This window comes from Neovison vison, chromosome 2 (assembly GCF_020171115.1).
Source record: "Neovison vison isolate M4711 chromosome 2, ASM_NN_V1, whole genome shotgun sequence".
Taxonomy (NCBI): Eukaryota; Metazoa; Chordata; class Mammalia; order Carnivora; family Mustelidae; genus Neogale; species Neogale vison.
In genome coordinates this window covers 231,315,819-231,341,553 of record NC_058092.1, presented here as the reverse complement: position 1 = coordinate 231,341,553, position 25,735 = coordinate 231,315,819, and the positions used below count along the sequence as shown (strand labels likewise).

The following is a 25,735-nucleotide window of genomic DNA, read 5'->3' as shown; positions in this document are numbered from 1 at the left end:
AGAGAGAGCGAGCGCACAAGCAGGGGGAGCAGCAGGCAGAGAGAAAGGAGAGGCAGGCTTCCCTCACAGAGCAGGAAACCCAACTTGGGGCTCGAACCCAGGACCCCGGGATCACGACCTGAGCCAAAGGCAGATGCTCAACTGACTGAGCTACCCAGCTGCCCCCAAAAGAATTGGATCTTAAATCTAATATTACCAAGTTCATTACCAAACCTGTAAAATGGGATGCAGATGTGGCTATAAAGGCATCATTAAGAGGTCCTTGTGATGATGCAATTATTTTGTATCTTGACTGTATTTGTGTCAATATCCTCATTATAATATTTTCAGCATATCATCACTGGGAAAGGCTGAATAAAAGATACACAAGAACTCTTACAACTACACGTGAATCTGTAATTCTCTCTGAATAGCTTAAAGAAGTTATTTGCGAATGTTGACTTAAATTTTATATTAATTTTGAAGTTATCCTATGCAATTACATATCTTCCCTAATTTCTATGATGAGTGAAATAAAGTGAACTAGACTACAAATTACTTTAAATTTAGCAATGGCATAACCAGAAGGTGGCACTGTTACCACATGACTGTACCATAGTAAGGCACGACTCACTTTAAATATCCGGAAAATGGAATACTAATTTTATCACTCAAAATTGTAAATGCTAACCCCAATTCAGTAATACTTTCAGTAAGTCTTAGCTGAGGTTTGCAAAAATATAATTTCATAAATCATTAAAAAATAAAAATATACAAATAATTAATTTGGGGTCTGTATAACATGGATAAGATTGCAAATGGAAAATACAAACCCATCAAGTGTATTTTCATCATGTCTGATGTAGACTGTCATACCCGTAGAAAGACAAGGAAAATTCTTACCAAATCTGGTATTAATTTGTTATGTCTCTGCACTTTTTAATACAAGTATTTCCTGCCTCGCCTACTGTTGTTTTGATAAAGGTACAAGAACCACTTAAAGAAAATTCCTGAATGCAGCTAGAAGGGGGAAAAAAAAAAGGCTGAGAAAGGGATTTCTTTTTTTGTGAAAGCAACAAAGTTTAGAACTTTCTTGTTTTGGGTCTTTTTAAAAACTAAAAGAATTTAAAATACTTTTCAGGGAAAGGAAATTAAGTTGTACCAGTTAATAAAGATTACTAAGAGATGGCCTTCATCCAATTCCATCATTATTGATGCCGCCTATATAGCAGACCCGGACTCTCCCTTACCAACAGTGGGTCTGAAAAAAATAACTTCTAACATGACAACGGCCCCTCTGAGAATTAAAATGCCCTCTGCCCCCCCGCTTTGGTCGTGCCATGTCCAGTCTAACCAATAGCCAAGCAGAGCAAGAGCAGCCTGGACAATTCAGAGTATGCTTTGAAGCCGACATGTGTCATAGTACTTTTGAGGACATGTTTTTCTTTTGCTTTAGGGAAGCAAAACAAGCAAGCCCTTTTTTCCAAAACCAATCATCTTTCCTTGTACAGATACATCAAACTATGCCCTTCAAAGGTTACCAAATAATTAGTCTGTCCTTAAATATGTAACTTCCAGTCAATCACCCATATTTTGTACTAATTCTATTACCTGTTCACACCAGAGCGGACCTAAACAAAACGAGAAGTAAGTTAGAATTTTGAGTTTATTCTCAAGTCATTACAGTGTTCAACCAGTTTGACATTATAAAGATAACAGACATAAAAGTAAACACTGGGAAGCACATGTACATTCCCATTCTGAAAGAAGACATGTTATATATACAGAAAAAAAACCGCAGCAAATATTAAGGTATTCAAAGTGATTTTTTGACAATTCAGATGTGACATATTTACAAGAAAAGTATAAGTTTTAAAATAATTAAATAATTTTCATAGAATTATAAAAGTACTGAGATAAATATTAGAGGAGACCCTGACAATCACAAGAACATTTTCCTATGCTACTTAATACAAGGGCAGTTCTATAAAAAGTCCCAAAATAGAGCCAGTATTTTGCCACTATGAAATATATCAAATTACCAATACCAAAATATGCTAAAATGAACATGCAATGCAGAAGCTGTACCAAAGAAAAAAGCACGAGGCTCCTGAATATTGCAAACTGTCTACACAAGATTTCTTAGGTGTGTTCATGAAAAAGTAACTTTCAAAAGAGCCTTATAATGGATACGTTGGCAGAAAATGTGATAGCTACTTAAAACTTTCCATCTACCATTTTCCAATGTAGCTGCAAAAAAGGAAAAAATAGAAATATAACTTTAAAATATTAGCTTATGAATAAAAAAGTTGAGTGGTGCACTTAATGCATTTAGATTTTTAAACTGATTCCATAATCCCCCTATAACAGATGGTAACCTCTGGACCCCACCACTGTAGTAGGAAATCTCTCTCCTTTTCTCAAACCAGACATCATCTTAGAAAATGCAAAGGAGAAAAAGGGACACATATGAATTCAAAACAAAACAGCACAGTAAGATGGCAAAATATCATAAAAATAGCAGCATGTGAAATTCAAGACTAGTTTCTTAAAGCAAATGTTTAAGACTCAACTGTAAAAATGGTACTTCAAACTGGTCTATTACTCAACGCTTGAAACTAAGGGTTTTTAGAATGGTGCTGACATTTACGATATCCCCGTGATTAAACGTATCCTCAAATTTGTGTTTTACATCTCTATTGCACACGCAGAAGAATAAAAGCATCCTGGCATCTTGACCATGAGAAGATATCTTATTGAGCACATTCAACTATGCTACTGAAAATTAATTTTATCCCAATGTTAAAAACTGATCATGTAGGACTTCTGAGCACATTATTCCAACAACATCCTCCAACAAGATGAGAATACACAGGTGCTCGAAAAGAGGTTAATCAGGGACAAAAAGGGGAGGCTGCAATCACACAGCTAAGGGCAGAATGTCTTTACATATAAACTTGAGGTCTTTCACTGATCCAAATATAGAAATAAGAACTATTTATAAAACCTTGATACAAAAATCAGATCACCCAGAAATTTCACACCAAATCATTTTCACTGTTTCATAAAAGCAAAGACTGCTGCAAGTCCCAAGTTTTTTTCCAACTCATGTCGAAGACAAAGCTGTGTGAGTTCTAATTTCCACCTCATGCAACCTACAACCCTCACTAACAGGTCCAATGATCTCCTCTACGCAACACTGGCCACTCACCTTAACGCCCAGAGCAACAGAGATGGTTATCGTTTCCAAGCTGTCCATACTGTAATATAAATTTTACAGCACCACAGACGTCCTGATTTTAGATATCTTAGTCTGACAATATTTCATTCAATAATATTCACCAGTAAGAATATGTAAATATCAAGCATCTAATAGGAAATATAAGTAGCATTTTAAAAACAACCAAAATAATTAATATGCATTTTTAATGTTTTAAGTTGTTAAACATTTAAACTGTCAAATTCACTAGGAAAAAATACCACACACACATTTTCATCACCCAAAAGAGAGCACACGAAGCTTCAGACAGTTGATACTGAAACAGGTTTTTTTCTTGTGTTGTGTTTTTTTTTTTAAAGAAATTACATTTAATTTGGCCACTCCCTAGATTCTTGGTTTACCAGCTTATAAAGAGTACATCAAAGAGGCAGTATAATATGTGTATTAAAAACCGTTTCGTCCTCTATCATCTTTGGCTAGAAGGGCCGAGGAGGCAGGGGAGGCTCCACGCGCTTCCGTCTCACACGTCACTGACCGGAAGGCTCGCGTCATCCAAGTCCACGGGGTCACAGTCCTTCTCCTGAGGGCCATTTCTACTTGGAGGTTGTAGCAGCGCTTGTTCCGTCACTTTGGAAGCTGGTTCTCTTGGAGAGACAGTCTGGACCTTGAAGTTCCCTGGCTTGACCTTGGCAAGAGATTCGTAAAATCCTCGCTTCTCCATGGTAAAGCTTGAGACCAAAGAGTTGCTGCGAGAGGCCGCGGAATGTGGGCCGGCGGCTGCGCTGGCAGAGCGGCACGCGGGTTTGGACTCGGAAGCACAGCTGGGATGCTCCTGCAAAGACGGGTGGTGGTCAGATGAGGCAAACGGTAGCGACAGAGTTAGTAACTCAGTGTGAGACTTTCTTCTCTGAAAAACAAACGAAACACACACACACGCGCACACACGCACACACACACAGAGCAGAAGCATGAGCCATGCAGCATACATGTGCAAGTTCTTTCCCAAAGCAATGCATTTTTAGAAGTGAGGTTAAAGCCATGACAGTCGACAACCATTTCCACTGAGAAACCAGTCCTGTCACCACAGCTTTGCCACTTGAAGACTCAGGCAGCCCACCCTGGGAGGCAGGGCTCCAGCTGCACCGAACTGTGTTTAAGAAGGGGGCCTAGCGGCTCTGCCATCCTATTTAACAGCATCTTCTCAATCAACACTAGGAATCCTCCCACATATTTTAGGAAGATAAAAAAAATTAAAATGCAGAATGTAAAAAAAGAAAGGCCGTATTTCTTTAGTAAGTGGAACTCACTGTTTGCCAAACCTACGGCTTTCTCTGACAGTCTGACAAATTTAGTTTTTCATCCCTGAATTTTGCTGCAACCAGTAGAGGCACAGGCTTTTCACTGTTCCTTTCATGGCACGTACTTAGTTTTGAGTATGTCATACGTTCATACGGTTAAAGGTCTTAAAGGCAGCAAAGGGTACATATTTGATCATTTATTAAAACTGGAGAAATAGCTATCAGTTGTGAATCTTAATTCTGATTTGCTGCTAATCAAGGACAGCCTTCACATGACCATCCCAAATGCCCTGCCACACAGCTCCTGGCGTACTGCGGGTCCCATGGGATACTAGCGGCTTCGAAAACAAAGTGCTACAAATTGACAAAACACTAGAGATTCCCAGGAGCTGGCTAAACTTCACCTGAGATTTAAAATGTCATGCAAAGTATAGTAATGTAGAGTTTATCCAATGTATATGCATGCACGAGTCTGCATCTATTATTAGAACAAGGGTGCGGTTAAATGGTATAGTATAAAAAATTTCAAAATACATAAAATACAGAAGTTGAAACTTGTGGCAATTCAGGAAACTAATTTTTAGAAGACAGCTTAATGTGACTTTTTCAATTAGTAAGGTTCCATTTTTTTCATTGTTTATCTTTTTCATTATTGTTTAAATATGCACATCCAACCGGATGACCGCAGTGAAGTAGTTGGCGTTAGTGTCGACAAAGTCAGTTACGGTAACTGCAAAGGGCAGTTTGGTTAACTCAACTTTCTATGATCAGTTGTAAGTAGTGAGTGAGTCCGCGCCCTCTAGTAAGAAGGCACGTCTGCGTGAGAGCCCACATACGTGCTGCATTCACCAGTTCTTGATGTATACCTCTGTATACAAGGATTCGACAGCCTTCTGGCCTGCCGCATCTGGAACACAGTGCAAAGCTAAGATTAGAGTTAACCTATACTGGGGAGAGGGAGGAAAAGAGAAAGTTCTGCTGACAGTTACAGACAGAGAGTCCACCTTGCCCCCACCACAAAGCACAAAACACAGGTGCCCTTCTCCAATGTTTCCTCTTCCCAAAGACACTGTTTTGCAGAGAGTCCCATACCTGGCGGCCGGAAAGGTCACATAAAACACAGGCAGTTACAAAATTAATACTATGAAAGTGACTTCTAAGATATTCCAAAAAAGGATATAAGGAGAGAAATTTAAGAAGTGAGAAACTTGGACTTGTATTTACTGATCTGTAGTTATTACTACCAGGAAACTATTAAAAGACAATTATTACTAGAAAAATACCAAAAGTGCAGAACATCTGGCATTAACAACAAATCTGTAGAAGGTAATAAAGGCTTTCATGCTACATGTGAGACTACATTCTGCAGACAGACGTGCTACATTTCAAGACACTTAACGTTCTTTTTTTCTCGGGACACCTGGGTGGCTCAGTAGGTTAAGTGTCTGCCTTCGGCTCAAGTCATGATCCCAGGGTCCTGGGATCCAGTCCCACCTTGGGCTCCTTGCTCAGCGGGGAGACTGCTTCTCCCTCTGCCTGCTGTGCCTCCTGCTTGTGTTCCCTGTCCCCATCCCAATAAATTAAAAAAAATCTTAAAAAAATTTTTTTTCTATTCCTCAGTAGAGATGAGAGACCACTGACCAAGGTATTCTAAAGCCAAATCTTATTCCTACGATGTTCTTAAACATGATAAATTAAAAACATTTTTCCTATTTCTGAAAATGTTTAACATTTCAATTTTATTATCATGTTACCACAAAGACAATTCTGATAGTGAAAAGTGGCAGGTTTTTAAATTACCCTACCAGAAAATGAAAATGAGACTATGCAATGGAAAATAGTGGCTGAGAACAGGAAATCGTATTAATTCTGGGTTCAGCAGCTCAAAGGTCTTAGGGCACCAGTAAGTTAAAAAAATCCTTAACTAAAATTAGAGGGAGTGAAGAGGAAATTGAGGCTTTCAGCAAACTGTGTAATGCTACATACAACCTCAGGTGCTTTACAGGATTAGGCCACATCCCATACTAAGAATTTGTCAAGTTGTAACAAATCTAGACCTTGTGACAAGTAAAAACTCCTAAAACAAAGCAAGGAAATGTTCATTCTTTAGTTGCCCTGCTTGTGCATTTAAGACAATACAATGCACAGAAAGTTATGTATACATAACACTACAAGGAAGCATTAAATTAGAAATGCATTATTTTTTGCAAGTCCAATTGGTATGAAAGTCAACATGCAAATAAATCTCAATACGGAACGAAACCAGAAGGATTAGGGGGAGAGGAAGGAAAATAACTCGACAGGATGGCAGGGGGTGGGGCCCTAGGGAGTATCACCCCAGGGAACAGGGAACATACAGAAGCTGCTGATCGGCCAGGCCCCCGCTGGGCTACAATGGCACCAGAGACTGCTTTAATCCAACTGTGCATCTCCTCGGGACTATCAGCCTAAGGGAGAGAAAGACTCATTCAGTCAGTTCGTCCTCAAAATCAGCTCCTATGTCTACAGATCCAGTGTGCCCCTTCTGGTAAATTACAGAGTCAAAAACAAAATCATTCCAAGGCAATGCTTTCCAAAAAATTTTAGAAATCACTTTTTAAAGCCAGGTTTTGAGGGTAAGTTATTACAGAGACAAGAGTTGGACACCTGATATTTTAAGATCAGACACACCAAAAAGCGTCAACATGAGTACTTCTGGAGAGAAGATGAGAGGAAGAAGTCAAAGACAAACCTCAACTCGCTCTATCTACTGCTATACTGTCTGTTACAAGAGTATTTATGTAATTGTGTGGTTAAAAAACATTTTGACATCATTTTGTATATTACTCTCCTAGAAATCTTTTCTAGTACTACACTATATACTGAAACTCTGGTAGTCATATTCCAAAGTAGCATATTCCTTGATAGGACCTTGCCTCCTAATGTGAATTTAAAACTTTACTATGACTTTAAATCCAATTAAACAGAGATCCTGCCTTTTACTTGTGTCCAAAGATTTTAAGTCACAACATGTTCTTTTGAACCAATGACTGTAACAAGGACTTTAAAAAGGAAAAACTCAAATCAGGAAAGGTGAAGCACAAATCTAGAAATCAATGTGGCAAAAAAAGGGGGTTTAAAAACATTGATACTCTGATGGCCATTCCTGATCTAGAAACTTAACCTAAAGAAGAAATCAAGGCAGACTTAAGCACAAAAATGTTCACCACCACATTATTTATCATAGTAAATGTACAAAACTATGTAAATAACCAGTTAGAGGAGCAGAGAAACAGTTGAACTGCGGAACATTCACATAATGGAACATTCACATAATAGAACATGGTCCAGCTGTAAAAAGTTTTTACAGAATTTGTAGTGATGTGGAAAAAAAGATTATTAATACATTCAACAGAATAGAACACTGTGTGCTTCCTAAGACCCCACTTGTTATAAAAATATACACCTTTAAGAAGGCATTAAAATAAGAATGATTTCCTGAATGAGGGATTTTGTGTGCTTTATATCCTTTTCTTAATATTTTTTTTATATTTTCCCAATTTTATGCAATCATCATATGTAACTTTTATAAAACAAAAACGAATGTTCTTTAAAAAAAAAACTTTCAGGGCGCCTGGGTGGCTCAGTGGGTTAAGCCGCTGCCTTCGGCTCAGGTCATGATCTCAGGGTCCTGGGATCGAGTCCCGCATCAGGCTCTCTGCTCAGCGGGGAGCCTGCTTCCTCCTCTCTCTCTCTGCCTGCCTCTCTGCCTATTTGTGATCTCTCTCTGTCAAATAAATAAATAAAATCTTTAAAAACAAAAAAAACTTTCAATCTAACTAGTTTGCTGTGTAAGTAAAAGGTGTATTTTAAACTTAAATACAGGATGCCTGTCTCCCACCTGTGTGCTCCACTGTCTGTTTTTATTATGGGTATTTTAGACCTGGTTTCTAAAACTACCAAAAATGACACAATCAAAATTCCAAAATATGTGCAAAAATAATCCAAACTGAAAGTTAGCATCTAAATTAAAACAGCACTTCCCTTCCCACAAATACAATTTCATTCTATTCTGCCACTCAAAACAAAGAGAGCCCCTATTTGCTAAAATGACCTACCAATAATTTTACATGTAACTTTTTTTTAAGTTGTGAATTACAGCTGTCATGTTTTTCTTTTCTTATTCACATAAGCTACAAGTTTATTTATATTTACTTCACCTCCAAAATTATTAATCTCTTGGTAAAAGGATCTATAATCTCCAAACTCACCTGCACATAGAAAGTTCGAGACGATGTTACAATTTCAAAGAGATTGTCCCTCATCATTATGTCACTGTCAACAAAAACAAACGTCCAATTGCACGTAAATAGCAGTTGTTGGATAGTGTTTCTTTCACTTGTTTATCTAGTACCAAATATATGTCAGTAAGAGAATAAATAGAGATAAAATACTGGTATAATTTAGCAAAACCAAATTAGCAAATTTTTCAATTTATTCTTGCATTACACTTTACATATTTTATATAGCTATACATATATTTTTTAAGATTCCTAAGAGAAGTATAAAATTCAAAGTTTTCAATGGCGAATTAGTCTGCTCAAAGACACACTGGCACAGTTAACACATTTTTCTTACAAAGCCCTATTATGTAGCAACTTCCAAATACTAAAATAAGTAATACATCAATCTGTCAAATACGATAGAAATTGTTCATATTAAATTTTTTCCTTCCCATTAATAAGCCTAGGGATTGTTTCTTAACTTTCAGTTTTCAAATAAAACAAAAAATATCTCAATACTTTAATCTGAAGATTTTGTAAGTTCAAGCATATCCCAACTACAAAGAAGAGTTAAAAATAACCCTAGAAATAACACAGAAAAATATCATCTGTACACATCAATCAAACTAAGGCAATATTGAGTATTGATAAGTTGTGCCAGGAACTAAGTGAGAGCTGGTGCTTACCTCTGCTTACATTCCTGGACTTTATGAACCTCTTTAAGTGGTATTACACGGAGGGGTTCTTTTTCCTGGCAAAAAAGCAAACAGATATATGAGGTATGTTCTTAAAATCCTTTTAAGAATTAGCTGTCTTATTTGGAGATCCATGTGAAAACTGTGCTTCTTTCTTGAAGCACATCTAAGACCTAAGACCTAAGACCCTCCTGAACCATCTAGCATCAGAAAAGCCCAAACACTAGAACCTTATACACACCGTAGTCTGAAACAAGGAAACTGACATATAACCCTTATTCACATTATTTCTGGTCTTAATGATGGTGGAGCTTACTAAAAGCCATTAAACCATTAAACCATCAGACCTTCCCCCGATGGACTCCTATGTGCCTTGTAGGTGTAATGCTTCCTCTTCTGGAATGTTTTTTAAATACAGAAGGCACCAGAGTAGCAAATACCCAGCTTCTTTGAATTACACTTCTCATTTAAAGACTATCACTTTTATATGAATACATTATTTCAACAAGCACAACTTACTGAACATTTACTAAGTGCCAGGACATCTGCAATTTTTAAACACATTACCTCACTTAAACTTTCCACAACCCCACAATGCATGCACTCCTGTTCACCAGAGGAAACAGAGCCCCAGACATTAAGTACCTCAACTAAGGTTACAAAACTAGAGACACAACTAGTTCCTAACAGCACATTTATACTATACATTTCATGAAATATTATATGCTGTATTTCACTGAATATCACACTATAAGATTAAGACATACCATTATTTGATGCAGCACTAAGAAAAAACTAAACCATGCCAGAACACTTTTAAAAAGAAATCACGAATCTTTAAGTTTTACAAAATAGTTCATTTTAGAATAATTTCAGACTATAAAAGGCTTACAAAAATAGTACAAAGAATTTCTGTATATGTAGTACCCTGTCCTCCAAGATGTTAAAATTTTACACTTGCTAAATCATTCTGTTTGTGTTCATATATGTGACTATGGTATATATACATATACCTTTCCTGAAATGTTTGAAGGCAAGTCATACTAGGATGTACTTTACTACTGAATACTTCAGTGCAGATTTCCTAAAACAAGGATGTTCTCTTACATAACCCCAGTACAATTAGGAGAACCAGAAACTCCACACTGCTGCAATACTGTTATCTAATCGACAGACCATCTTCAGAGCTCATTAACTGCCCAGCAGTATCCTCGACAAAAACGGGAAAACCATGGCTTTTCTGCTTCAGGGTTCAATATGGAGCCAGACCTTGTATTTAACAGTCATGTCTCTTCATGTCCTTGACTGTCGACGAGTTCTGCTGTCCTTTTTTCTCTTTCATGACCTTTATAGTTTTCAAGAGTCCAGGCCAGTTATTTTGTACAATGTCCCTTGATTTGGACTTGCCTGGTGTTAACCATGCTTGGATTCAAGCTGTCAAGTTTTGGAGGGAAACGACCGATAAAATATATTCTTCTCATCCCATCATTCTCAGGGAGTGCATGAGAGTGGTGTGTCCCACAATGAGGATGTTAATCCTCATCTCTTACGGTCACATTTGCCAGTAACGAGAAAGTTATCCTCGTCTCCTCTGTCATTATCATCTTGTGGGAAGGTACTTGGAGCCTATGGAAGACCTAGTTTTCCTTCATTGTTTTGCCCACTAGTTTTATTGAACTCGAAGAATTCTTGCCTGAAACCATTACTACAGTAGCTGCCAACAGTGATTTTTTCCCCCTAACCCCATCAATTCATCTACATACGGTAGCTAGAATTTTGCTCTAAGGAAATGGTTTTCCTCCCATTTCATTCATTTAATTAATGAATGAATAAAAATTCATTCATTTTTATTCTCTGGGTTGTAATCCATTCCTATAATTATTTGTTTAGGTGATCAAATTGTGTGAGTTTGGGGCACTGGAAGTCCCTACAAGATGGGTTTGCGTCCTTTTGGCATATCCCCATCATTCTGTGAGCCACTTCCTTATCTTCTGTCACAACTTCCTTTCTGGACTCAGCTTGTCCTCTTCCTCCTGGCCTACCTCTGAAATCTGCCATCTCTCCAAGAGTTCACATTCCTTTTGTTAGAGAATAGCCCTTACACTTGTTTTGGGGGGGAGAGGACTGCCCATCTCTTCACTTAACCATGGCTTTCTCATAAGAGATGATAAGTAATATTTCTCTGAGGTTTTAACTTATGCTTCTTTAAGTATGAGTGATGCGGAATATCTCATACACGTTTAAAGGCCATTTAAGTTTCTTCGTAGATGAAATGTCTATTCATATCTTTTACTTCTTTTTCTTTTTTATTTTTTTTACTTCTTTTTCGACCAGATATTTTCCCCCTTGGTTTTCTCTCCGTAAACTGTGAACCAACCACAAACTTAGACAAAGGCTGAAAACACAACACAGAGACCTGACCTTCCTGAACCATTTCAGAGTGAGCTGCTGACCTGGTCCAATGACCCTTCACTTTACAGTATATTTCCCACGAAGACATCCCTCTTATCACAATACAACTACGGAAATCAGGAAAGTGTCCACCGAATGTCCTTTATTAAAACAGAAGAATTCAGTTCAGGATCGCTGGCTACATTTACTCATTTCATCTTTCTTTTCCTCAGCTGTTCTTGACTCCCACAGTCGTGACTCTACTGAAGGCTCCAGGGCAGGGCAGTTATTCTGGAGAAGGTTCCTGATTTCGGTGTGTCTGATCCTTCCCGAAGTCTAAATTCAGGTTAGGCGTCTTTGGCAGGAACATCACAGAAATGAGGCCACCACCTTCTCGAGCTATCCTGTCAGGTGGTAAATAACTTGAATTCCTCTCACCACTGATGAGCAACACTCTACTCATTTGAGAACTGGATTAGAGAGGTATCTGACTTTAGATTACAGTGGTAATTCTATCACTATTTCCCTTTTTGTACTTAATGTGTATTCTGTAGACAGGAACTTTGAAGCTTTGTGATCTCTGGTTCCTCATCTTACATACACAGACTCATACATACACTCATTTATATCTATGTGGGTTCATGGATTCCTACTTTATTCAAAGGGCAATAATCTGTTACCAATATTACTTATTTTGATGCTCAAAATGCCTCCAACATGATAAAGTGCAATGTTTTCAAGTTGGATTCTGGGTCCTTTTGACATGTCCCTAGCATTCTATGAGTACTTCTCTTCTGATACAAGACATCGCAGTCTTAGTTTCTGTTCATTTCTCCATCTCAAGGTTTGGTATCTCGCCATTTTTCCAGGAGTCTAGGTTCCCTTCAGTGGAAAAGGGTGGGTTTTTTCCAGCTGCACAGAGCTGCAGAGTATATTAGATGCATATACACATAAGCACATGAATACATTTACATCTATATTTAATTCTACATCTACCTGCCTATGTTAAATGTTCACATCAACTCCAATCTAATATAAAAGTTTTCTCCTTTTCCATATTTATTATTTCCTTTTTTGACAGAAACTTGGCTTTTTATATATTTCCTCATTTTATCAATAGTACACATGTCCACATTCTCTTCTCTCTGCCACCACTCTCTCTCCCAGTGTGGATGTGCTCTTCTCCCTACACTATGTTGGGCTGAAACCCCCAAGAGGATGGCCTCATCCTTCTTGGGCTGTGACTGCTGACACCAGGCTACTCTGGTTCTTCTGCTCCTGGCCCACCAGATGAACACCTACCTACATTGATCTGCCTCAGCTAAAAACTGTAGGCCTGAATTGTTTGGGACTCATGGGAAAAAAAGAGAGTAGAGGGTAAGAAAGGACCCCCTTAATTTTTAAGATTCTTTAGGGATATTAATGTTTTCTCCCTGATATATATTACAAATATTTTCTCTAGTTTTTCAGTTGTGTGCTTAAATCCTTCATACCTACTAAAAAGCATTTAACTCCTCTTATTTTAGAAATACATACATATATTACATATTTATTTACATCTGTAAATAAATACATACATAAAATAATTACAGAGAAAATACTATGTCTAGGATTTATTTCAAAATATGAAGGGGGAATGGGAAGTGGTACCTAAGAAACAAAACTAGCCATGTGTTGATAATTACAAAATCCGGGTAAGGACTATACAGGGGTTCCGAATACTATTCTATCTACTTTCTGTCTAAACTTTTAGATGATCAAAAGGTTTTATAAAAGAGCCCTTTTCCACGCTAAACATCAATTTTTATCATCTGTCACTTTTTTTTTTTTTTAAGATTTTATTTATTTGACAGACAGAAATCACAAGTAGGCAGAGAGAAAGGCAGAGGGTGGGGGGAGCAGGTTCCCTGCTGAGCAGAGAGCCTGATGTGGGCCTCGATCCCAGGACCCTGGGATCATAACCTGAGCCGAAGGCAGAGGCTTTAACCCACTGAGCCACCCAGGCGCCCCTATCATCTGTCATTCTTGAGCCTATGGAGGTACATAAGCAAATTGGCTAAGGTTTTTTAAAACTTCACATTCCGATTCCAGCTCTTCTGAATCACTTTCTGACTCAGAGCCATCAGTGTCAACGTTTCACACTCCACACCATTCTCTGTGTCAAAAAGAGTGTTGGGGATGCAGCATCTCTTAAGAATGCCCCACTGTATCCCTGAGATTTTCTTCCCTGCAGGATCTGGTGCTGGGGTTTTCCGATCTTATGCAAGGGGCTGTGCGCACACAAGTGATGCCAACTACCGCAGAACTGCTGCCCGACCGCCCCTCGCCTGCAGCAACTCTAAGACACCCCAAGATTTCAGAAATGTCAAATGGGGGGAAATGTACCCCTTATCTATTGATATATTTACAGATTCTAGCTTTACCTATGTTTTCTAAATGCTTAACACAGTCCTACAGACACACGGCTGTCACTTCCCTCCCTCCTCTGTTAGTTCGGTATTCTTTTATCTCAAGTTTTATAGCATCATGTCTATATGCAGGTTTTCAAAATTTAATAAATGTTTGCATAACAGTTCTTGTCTCGTTGTAATCACTAGGGATGATAGGGGTACACGTCAGTTTCTCTGGCACAGCTGAACTCCTGAAGAAGGTCAGAACATCACTAACTATTCTCTTCATTCCCAGTTCCCAGGACAAGAGCCATGGAGGGCTCAACGAATGTCTGGTGCATTAATGACTCTTTCTAAGAGTAGTGTCATTTATTCAAAAGCAATGCATCAACATACTAATCAGGCAACGTGTAGCCTTCTGAGACACCAAGTCTGATACTTTTTGAGCCAAGTAACTACTATTTCCAGTTGAGGCTCTTACAATTTGACGTCTGAGCAAAGCTAAATACCCATGTTAAAATGGCTATTCTTGCTACGTGATGCCAATTTCCATTTGAATATTCAAAAACACTTATTCATTATCTGCCAAGTACCAGGTGCTGTGTTCATAAAAAGGGTATAAAAGAGATCTTTGCTCTCGAGAAGCTCACATAAGTAACTGGTAAAGACAAGTATGCATATAATTACAAAACACAGCAGGAGGTATTGGGATACAAGTGGGCAATGGGCACCATGATGTGTAGGGAGAAGGCACTTAATCTAGAGTCTGAAAGACTTCGTAGAAGAACAGACACTTGAGATGAACCTCAAAATATTCCTTTCCTATTCTCTAAGTACTCTCCTGTCCAATACAGTACCACAAGCCATGTGTAATTATTTAAATTAAAATGGTTTTAATTTTAGAGTTGAATAAAGCCAAGCTCCCCAGTCATACCAGCCATGTTTTCAGCATTCATCAGCCACATGTAGCCAGTAAACCTGGCCAACGCAGATACAGACAATTTCCATCACTGTAGAAAGTTCTACTGGATAGGGCTGTTCTGGTGCCTTCATGCAAATCAAGTACATGATCCCTACTCAAAGGTCCCATAAAACAGGAAGAGCCAGGACAGACATGTAAGGTATAAAAAAGCATTCAAATTATCCAACAATCTATTGCAGAACTTGGGCTATGTGAGAAGAATATTTTAAATAAGGATGTTACTCAAACAAGTAAAAGAGAGAATTTCAATCTTTGATTCCACCTTCAGATAGGATAAAAAGGTCTTATATGAGGAAACTTAAAAGTCAATCTGAAACAGGAAAAAAATATCAAGAGAGGGCAAGAAGAAAATACAGAAACTTTGTATTTATAACTCTGTAGAAATACAGCGTTAAAATGCTGACTTTTAGAGACTGAATTCTTCCTACAATCTCCTCCAGCTCCCCTTTAGAGGAAATCTATAGACTAAGGAGTTCTGATATTTTTAATTCTTTCAAGGTGAAATGCCTTTGAAGATATAATCTTTTTATTTAAGATTTACAACATTACCATTAAAACATCACAACCAAATAAACTGAAATATATGTAGCTCTCAAAACCAGAATTATTTTTAAAAATAGAAAACAGGACAAGAAACTACACATACACACACGGACGCACGCGCGCACACACACATACACACACACACACACACTTAAAATCCCCACTGTGTTAACATTCTGCTCAAACATTTCAAGGCAACATGTATGACGGAGCAACATACCAGTTCAGATTTGAAGTAGCCTATTGTGTTTTCATCCAATTGAAAATATCTTCTCTTCCAGTTTTTCATCTACCAGGGATGAACACAGACATAAGACTTCTGTTTCTAAGAATGTCAAATGTTAGCAGCCACTTAAATATTCTGATGAGCCCAAAATCAGAGATGTCAAGCCCTGAAAAACCTCACTACCCTCTCCTGAGGAGGACATACATGAAACTTCATCTCTTTCGCTACTCTGGCCTTGAGTTCCTAACTCAACGTTGGTGGCTAGCTGTCAGCTTGTACGATGTAATTTATACTACGGTTTCATATTTTCAATTCTCTAAAAGTTAAAAAGAAAAAAAGGCACTTCCCCACCCCCCAACCCCACAAAGCAAATGCCATCAAGAGCTCAAGAGCCAGCACAGGAAATGTTATTAAACCACATTAAGTTCTGTAAGATCTGTAAAACACAAGAATGTTTCTCTAGGTACTTTATACTTAGTAGTAAAGCATCAAATACTTAACAAAGTGAACCCATTTGTACAAATATTTTTTTGTCACCGAAATACAGTTTTCATGAAAGCACTTCAACATCACTAAGGGTTGTTTGTTATTTTGGACTTGGAAGTAAAACAAAAAGAAAGAAATGTCTTCCTAAAAGCCCTAATTAACACAAGTGAGTCACTGCCTGATGAGATTTCTGACTTGACCTGTAGACCTATGGTGACAGATTCTCAACCTTCCCCTTCATTTCCCTCGGCTTAAAGGTCAGTAGATTAGGGAGACAAGAACTTTTCCATGGCTGACCTAAGCTTATTAGAGTTGCCAGAAAGTGAAGTGAAGTGAAGTCAAATAAACTGCCAGTAGAATCTGAAGTATTTCTTTACTCACAGAATTTTTTTTTTTTAATTTTCAAACTTTAAAGTTTATTTTCTCATGAAATTCTAATGATCTGGTTCACATACAGAGTGACAAACTTTGGAAAAGTACTATGGAACCTTAGAAATACTGGTAAATTGACTTGCTCTTCCTCCAACGTCCCACCCACGGGTCTGGTTGGATGAGAGAGGATCTGGCTAACCCTTACCAGCTCTTACTAAGGACCAGGTGCTGGGTTAATACTATCTTACTTTACATCTTTCAAAAAAAAAATCTTCAGATGGTAGGTTTTATAACCTAATTTTCCTTAAAAAGAAACTGAGAGACTGAAAGGTTAAATAAGAAGATCAAGGTCACAGAAAATTCGACTGAGGTCAGCCCAACACCGAGTGAGTGAGCCTTCCCACAGCCCTGCCTCCTCTCTTCCTGCACCTCCCTGCTAGAGCTCTCTTTCTCTGACCCACTCTCGAGGGAGGAAAAATCAATAGGAAAGCCTTCTGGGATAAGCTGTTAGGAAAGCAGATTTAAGATTAAAGGTCAGTGGTAATAAGCATTAATTTATCCAGTCAATCACAGACCAAGAAAATACCACTGAGTTATGAACATACAGCCACCCCTATTCTATATCCTGACTCCTCAGCTCACTGGTCTCTGACTTTGGGTCTTCCAAAAAACAAAGCAGGACGCCTGGGTGGCTCAGTCGTTAAGCGGCTGCCTTCGACTCAGGTCATGATCCCAGTGTCCTGGGATCGAGTCCCGCATCAGGCTCCTTGCTCAGCAGGGAGCCTACTTCTCCCTCCGCCTCTGCCCGCCACTCTGTCTGCCTATGCTCACTCTCTCTGACAAATAAATTTTTAAAAATCTTAAAAAAAAAAAAAAAAAAAAAGCACATGGCTGGTATGTTGGGAGTTTGCTACCAGAGGACTCATTTTTCATTATTCCCATAAATACCCCATTAAGGTACTCACCACTGCTCCTTGCTTTACACAATATCCAGCTTTGATGACTGCACTGTCTGGGGGTGGCTTGGGAGCAAAGTAGGGAAGATGGCTTTGGGACCGTTTCAAATTATTTCTGTCAATACTTTCACCACATTCATTTACTTCTTCTTTCTAAAAAAGAGGCAAATAAAGAAATTCTTTTCTTGCTTGTTTAGCTTCAAGGCACAGTTGAATTTCATGTTGTTATTCTAATAAAAAATCTTAAAATCTAATCTTAGTTAAGTTAGGAACACAAATTTTGAAGAGTTCCCTAAATAATTCGAGGTACTTAATCATAACATTCACATCAATAATAAAAACCATAGATTTCTATTTCTCTTGTCTGCTCCCAGTGCTTTTTTGGGGGGTGGGAGGAGGTAGAGGGTGAAGGGGGGTGAACCTTTGATTTTGAAATAATTATACACATTCACTAATATAGGAAGTTGAAATTAAAAAAAGTATACAGGAGGTTATATATACCCTTCAGTTCCCCCAACAGGGAAACTGTACAACTATACTACATTATCAAAACTGACACTGGAACATCACACAGACTTCGTTCAGATTTCACCAGTTTTAATGTACTCATCGGTCTCTGTGTCTGGATCATTCTATGCAATTCTGTCACATGCAGCTTTGTGTAAAACCACCACAACAATATACAGAGGTGTTCACCATTACAAGGCTCTCTTGGGCTACCCCTATAGAGTCCCTATGCCCAATCCCTTGGTAACCCCTAATTTGTTCTCCATCTCAATTATTCTGACAGTCAGGCAATGGGATTTAATGGATCCTACAGTATGTGACCTTATGACATCAGAACCCTTCCCAGGAAGCTCATCTAGGCTGCTCCCTGTGTCACTAGTCTGTCCCTTCCTCCTGCTGAGTAGCTCTCATGGTCTAGACATACCATGGGCTGTTTAAGTCTTTGCCTGTTAAAAGGTATTTGAGTTGTTCCCAGTTTTGGACTATAGGAATAAAAGTGCTATGAGGATTCATGTACAGATTTATGTAAACATAAGTCTCCATTTCTCTGGGAGCAATGCCTAGGAGTACATATGCTGGGTTGTATAGTAATCACAAGCTTACTTTACTGAAAAACTGCCATGTTGCTTTTCAGAGTGGTCATACATTCCCACCAGCAATGTAGGAGGGATACAGCTTCTCATCCTTGTCAGCAGTCAGCATTTGTATTATTCGTATCTGAGTCATTCTGAGAGGTGTGCAGTAATACCACACTGCGGTCTTAATTTGCATTTCCCTACTGACTAATGACAGTGAGAAGCCTTTCTAGAGCTCCTTTGCCACATGTCTATCTTTTATCTTTTGGTGAAATCTCTGTTCGTGAATTCTGCTCACTTCCTAGTTGGATTATTTTTTCACTGCTAAGTTTTGATAGTTCCTTGTATGTTCTCGATACAAGTGCCTGGTTGAATATGTGGCTTGCAAATATCTCCTTAACTTAGTGTGTAGCTTTCCTTGCATCCTCTTTCACAAAGCAAACATTTTCAATTTTGATGAGGTCCAATTTATCAATTTTTCCTTTGATGGACTGCAGTTTTGCTGTCAAATCTAAAAACTCCTTGCCAGAAGATTTTCTCCTAGCTGGAGACAAACCACAAGAGACTGTGGACTCTGAGAAACAAACTGAGGGTTTTGGAGGGGAGTGGGGTGGGGGATTGGGTGAGCCTGGTGGTAGGGATTATGGAGGGCACATATTGCATGGAGCACTGTGTGTGGTGCAGAAACAATGAATTCTGGAACACTGAAAAGAAATAAAAGAAAAGAAAATAGAAAAAAAAAGAATCTAAAAGTTCTGCAGGGGTTTTGTTTTGTTTTGTTTTACATGCCAAGTCCAGTGCTTTTTAAAAAAAGATCTAACTACACTTGTGTTTTCATGGTCCCCAAGCACTGCCTTCTGTTTATTTATAGTATGCAACATATTATAATCTAGAATCCCACAAATCAACCAAACGTGTATTTTGAAGAACTCTTAAATTTCAGGAGAAAAACCAATGCTCAAGTCTCAACTTGAGGAATTTTCAACCTTTATCCATTTTAGACAGGTCGACAGCAAGAATTATGTACGTAAATTCTGTAATCCCACCACGTAACTGCTACTAACCCAATAATCGCTGAATAAATTAATCAAGCAAGTAAGATTTATCACTTTCTTGATAATTTAACTATTAAGTGCTTTTATAATGAGTAAATACTTTATAAATTTAAAAAGCTGTATTACAAAAAGCAAAGTAAAAAAAAATTTAATATGGCAGCTGCAATGGAATCTTAGAACACACTGAATACACCAAAATTAAAACACAACAAAATCTTAATTCTGTATAATATCAAAACAGCCAGAGATACAAACTACTATCTTAATATTGCTATAGACAAATTGTCTTACCACTTATATCAGCATAAGACTAAGACAGGTGAAAGCAACTTAGTATAGTTTTATCTTAACCAGAAGTCTTAGAGGTTAAAATCATTACTTTTTTTAGAAGTACACACACAAACACAATACTAGCTTATACTTTTATCCAACTCTGGTGAAAAATGTAAGCTCCCACAAGAGCATGAATTTTTTTTGTTCATTAATATACCCTTAATTTAGAATAAAGAAAGCACACTTTCTTTAGAATAAAGAAAGTTAATTAATGAGTTAAGACTCTCTACTACCACCCTTCCCTGACAGAAGACCTGAAAAATATGGCGCATAAAACGATTTACAAGGTTTATGAAGTGCTAAAGTCCTGTCAGTCCAAACAGGCACAGAGACAAGGGAAGTGCCCAAAGCTGGCAACAGCAGTCCATTACCTCTGGACCTGGAGTTTCTCAATAGCTGGTAATTCAGTCTGTATTACAAACTCAGTCACTCAACAGCAACACAAGAAATTAAAGGTCATTCAAAAGTTTTAATTTCATTCAAAAATTTTTTTATAAATTTCTACTTTTCATAATACCCAAATAAGATATGACTTAGCAGATTGGCACTTGTGTGATAGAACAGAGTCAAAATTCTAGTTTCTCTGTGTGGCTCATCTAGGTCAGGCTGCAGAAAAACAGGTTTAAAAAATATTCGCAAACTCTTTGATGTGGCATTTCATTCCAGGACTTCATCCTTTAAAAAACAATCCTCCATGTCTCTAAAGTTTATGCTAAAAAGAATGTGCATCACGGGGGGCGCCTGCGTGGCTCAGTCGGTTAGGAATGTTCATCATAGCATTTCTGGATAATGGAAAATACCTATTGGTCTCTGTCCCTGGTTCCAGGCACACAGCTCCTAAGATCCTTGTAAATTCCTAAATGATAAGCACTAGGGGCATCTCTTGTTCTAACGCAGTGGCTCTGGGTGGGCTCCCGGACGGAGGCTGTTCACCAGAAAGACCAAGTCAAGACTAGAACCTTGGGACTTTCAGAACCGCCTGCCATTCTCCAGAGAGAGGAGAGGGGCTAGAAACAGAGTTGATCATGCCTACATGATGAGGCCTCTATAAAAATCCCAAAAGTACATGGTTCAGAGAGCTTCTGGATTGGTGAACACTTGGGAGGTGCTAGGAGAGTCCCAAAGCGGGCACTGAGGCTTCACGCCCCCTCCTCTCTTCCATCTGGACGTTCATGTGCATCCTTTATCATATCCTTTTATAACAAACCAGCAAACAGCAAATACACTGCTTTCTTCTGTTCTGGGAGCCACTCTAGCAAATGACTCAAATCTGGACACAAAGTCATGGGAACATCCAATTTAGAGCCCATCGATCAGAAGCACAGGTAATAACCTGGACTTTGAACTGGCATCTGAAGGGATGCAGGGGGAGTCCTGGAGGACTGAGCCCTTAACCTGAGGATTCCAGGCTGAATGTCAAAACTGACTTACACCGTAGGACACCCAGCCAGCGTCGCAGAACCCCACACTTCCGATGCCAGCAGCATGCTCAGTGTGGTAGTGTGGGGGAGAAAGAACGGGCTTTTCCTACTCATATTGTTTACAAAAGGAAAAGGAACTCTATTCAACAACAAGGATTTGTAAACTATGGTAAATTCACGGCAAAAGGACTACAGTCATTAAAAGTGATGTAGAATAATACTTCATGACTTGGAAAATGTTTGAGATATAAGGGGAAAAAGCTGTTTACAAAGTATCTCCACTTCTGGCGACAAAAGCATAAAAGGAGAAAGGCTCAGAGAAAACATGAAAAGTGTTAAGTGCTGTGTATCTGGGATTCTGAATGTTTCATAATAAACACATACTTTTGAAATAAGAAACCAACACTAGATTTTTAAAATTAATTAATTACTGTGTTAATTCAGTAAAGATGTTCTATTTTATAACATGAAAATCACCACACAGTGGGTAAAGCATCACACAGTAGACGAACCAATGCGTTACCTGAGTTGGGGTAATGATGGGCACACCGCCAACAATGTCCGTTCTGTAAGACACTTGCTTCTTCCCACATTCATTCTGGCGACTTAGGTTATCAGAATGAGGCTGTGAGTCTGACTGCTTTGGTACCTAAAATAATATGTAAATGAATCATTTTGCAACTAACATTATTTAGGAGACCCTCTTCTATCACAGAATATCCAACTAATCATCCACTTACATATAACCGACATGTATGAAAACTACGTATAATGTGTGTGTGTGTACCCCTTTAAGTTCCCACACTAATGTTTCTGTTTCAGTAACATTTGACAGACACAGCCACCATTTACTGAGGGTTTACTTCGGCAGCTACTATTTCATACCTTCTCCCACTTAATCCTTTGATCAACCCTATGCGTAAGGCGTATATCTTCACTCTCTCGGTGAGAAAACAGAGGCTCAGAGGCCTGAAGAAACATAGGTTTAGATCCTGGCTGTACAATGTTCTATTTAAGTTCGTGTAACTCTCTTGTACAGTCAGCCACTATACTATACCTCTTATTTATTAAAGAACTTGACATTGGGTTATAGCTCTATGTTATCTCTCCCTGTCCGGCATTCCTACCCAGGATTCTGCGGCACCCCTGAGCGCAAGGCATCATTACTGTTAGGACAGTCTACTATTGAGAGCACAGTAGATATTCAGTAAACGGTGAAAGACTGACTCAGGGGATGAATCTAAAATCAGCAGGAAAAAAAGAGTAAGATACTTAAACTAGAAGTCAAAATGTTCAATATAACTTAAAGCGTATTGGAAATTTTTAAAAGAAATTCCAATACTTGTATCGGTGATAAATCACTCACAAGTATCTCACTAAAGTGGACTCCAACAATCAAAGGCATCACAAATGTTTAACCTATGCTTCAGCTTTTCTTATGTGGCCTAATCCAGAAACAAAGTACTTGGCGAAGCACTAGTTCTAGCAATAGACTGCTGCATGTTGTCTATCTTTGAATTATAGATTTTTCTTGGCTATGAACAAAACGTAAAAAATATGCTTGGCAATGATGTGATGTTAAGCATGATAGTTAACCTTGCACTGATTTAAAGGGCATTTGAGGATTCTGCAGTTTCAGAAACATCATGACAAATACTTCCAATAAGCACCATAATTGTAATGTAAAAACATTTAAAATTAAATAACCTGCCTGCCATACAGTTAATCCCTGTTAACAGGACACTGGCACAGCTCCAGGGGACAATAATCACATTGCAGTCATAGACCCAAGCCATTTATTAATATGATTCCAAAGCAGTGTGGTTTCTTAAGCTTTAACATTCATGAAGTACGAGCCAGGAACATTATTAAAACCTTCAGATTCCCAGGCTGCAAACCCAGAAATTCTGACTTGTGAAGCCTCGATGGTGTGACAAGGCTGCACTTTCAGCAGGAATTCCAGAGGTTTCTGAGATAGGTGCTTGAGAAACCAGCCTGAGAAACACTGCTGCCAGACCTGTGCTCGCCCACCACGTCTGGGGAAGAGCAGGCGGACAGCGGTGTCTGCAGACAGAGCTACGTGAAATATTGGTAAACATGCTCTACACGTGTCTAAGCGTATGCCAATCCACATAAATATGATTTATGGATAGAATTTATGGATATACCAATTTGTCTCTTGGTTGACTTCCGCAACTCCACTCTTTCCCCTGCCTCTCCCTTAGAAATGCTTCCCCACAAGGCTTTCTCCCCAAGCCTCCAGCCATACTTACACTATGAGGCAGGTCACTGGCAGAAACAAAAGTGAGGGCAACAGGAAGAGAAATGAACCCTGCCACGGAATGCCTCTAGCATTCTTCTAAGAGGCTACACACTGGACTTTTTAAGGGCAACAGATAATGGCTAGAACTCTACTTGACAAGATTCACATAATGACATGATAGTGAAGGGGCGCCAAAGGACACCACACACCCGGAAACAATCTAAGGAAGCCTATAATGTTTTGAATGAATAGTATCATGTATTTCAATTATGACAGATAAGGTGGGGCCAAGTTATCCCATTAAGAACAGAAAACAGTATCAGAAGATTTTAAAACCAAGAACTGAACACTCTTCTCAACTGTGTTAGTTGAAATGTGCTAAGAGGTGACCCAGGTGAAGTCAGTCCTTCTTTTAAAAACTTCAGTTTTAATCATATGTGCGCATTTCCTAAGAAAAACCTTTAATACCGGCCTAAAAATACATCGACACTTACACACTTAGACTTAGACTTTTCTATTTTTCTTGCAGAAATGATGGTATATTAAAAACCCTTCTCTATGTTGCTAAGCCCCACTGCTTCTAATTTGTCCTGATAATAAAATAAATGCTAAATATGGCATAATTCCAATGCTAGAGCTCAGTAATTAACTTAGATCTGTACTTTACAATCAAAATTATCTAAACTGTGCGGTGAGCACTGACTAACACGCAGAACTTTCGAATCAGTATGTTGTACACCTGAAACTAATGTAACATTTCATTACAATTTAAAAAAACAAATTGTAGGGACACCTGGGTGGCTCAGCCATTAAGCGTCTGCCTTTGGCTCAGGTCAGAATCCCAGAGTTGGGGGATCAAGTCCTACACTGGGCTCCTTGCTCAGCAGGGAGCCTGCTTCTCCCTCTGCCCCTCCCCTTGATCGTGCTCTCTCTCTCTCTCTTGTTCTCACTGTCTCTCGGACAAGTAAATAAAATCCTTAAAAAGATAGTAATAAAAAATAAACTGTAAACATTCTCCTAAACCAAGAAAAATATAAGCAGAATACCTACTCCTAAGAATTCTGAACATTAGTCTAAATTCAGCCATTAAAATAAACATGTTCAGGACTAACAAACAAACCAGCCATCTACTAAACGAGAATCAGAAAAATGACCCTCCAGGCAGACAGCAAGTGTCAAAGACACTGGACGTGCTTGCTCTCGTTGCCCCTGACTCCCCCGCCTCTTGCTTTCTGTCTGTCCTGCGGCTGCTTTCTGCGAGAAGGCTGCATGTATTTTTAGGTGTTTGCTTGGGATCCTAACAGCAGAAAAAGAAAAGGGAGTCAGAGAACGAGGGATGAACAAATCGGAGAAAAACGACAGGGCTTACACACTAAAACCTCGAATGTTCAAACACAAATTACTGAGTACCCCTCAGTACTCAACTGGTACTCAACAAGGACTAGAGACTACCACGTTCCGTCTACGGCCATACCACCCTGATCGCGCCCGATCTCGTCTGATCTCGGAAGCTAAGCAGGGCCGGGCCTGGTTAGTACCTGGATGGGAGACCACCACGTTCATCCTCCTACTACTCTAAATGAAGAGGGATTTGAAAGTATATTTTAAAGTTTGATTTTCCCAACTCCAGTCACTGATACTCCCCTCAGAGTTGGTTCCTCTAATACTGACTCTCTTTTCTTTTCAAATAAGGGGAAAATTTTTTTTTAATGGCAGCCACCAATAAATTTTCACACAGATGTTAGCAAAGTAAGCCACAGACCAGGGTGTCAGAGGACAGT

General features: G+C 38.7%; 1 protein-coding gene across 5 annotated transcripts in view; it reads right to left on the bottom strand.

Annotated features, from left to right (window-relative positions):
• Positions 1–1,627: 1,627 nt before the first annotated feature.
• PLEKHA1 (pleckstrin homology domain containing A1) overlaps positions 1,628–25,735 on the bottom strand; it is a 55,493-nt gene continuing 31,385 nt past the window's right edge. For 3 of the 5 annotated variants that reach the window (XM_044240663.1, XM_044240667.1, XM_044240666.1), the window contains 7 exons: positions 22,215–22,340; positions 17,810–17,953; positions 15,981–16,049; positions 9,446–9,510; positions 8,748–8,811; positions 6,855–6,944; positions 1,628–4,031 (listed from right to left, as the gene is read on the bottom strand). In XM_044240663.1, the coding sequence (XP_044096598.1) occupies positions 3,720–4,031; positions 6,855–6,944; positions 8,748–8,811; positions 9,446–9,510; positions 15,981–16,049; positions 17,810–17,953; positions 22,215–22,340 (870 nt within the window). In that variant the 3' untranslated portion in view covers positions 1,628–3,719. Of the gene's footprint in view, positions 4,032–5,333; positions 5,405–6,854; positions 6,945–8,747; positions 8,812–9,445; positions 9,511–15,980; positions 16,050–17,809; positions 17,954–22,214; positions 22,341–25,735 lie in introns of all 5 variants that reach the window. The other 2 variants (XM_044240664.1, XM_044240665.1) reach the window with 2 other exon arrangements.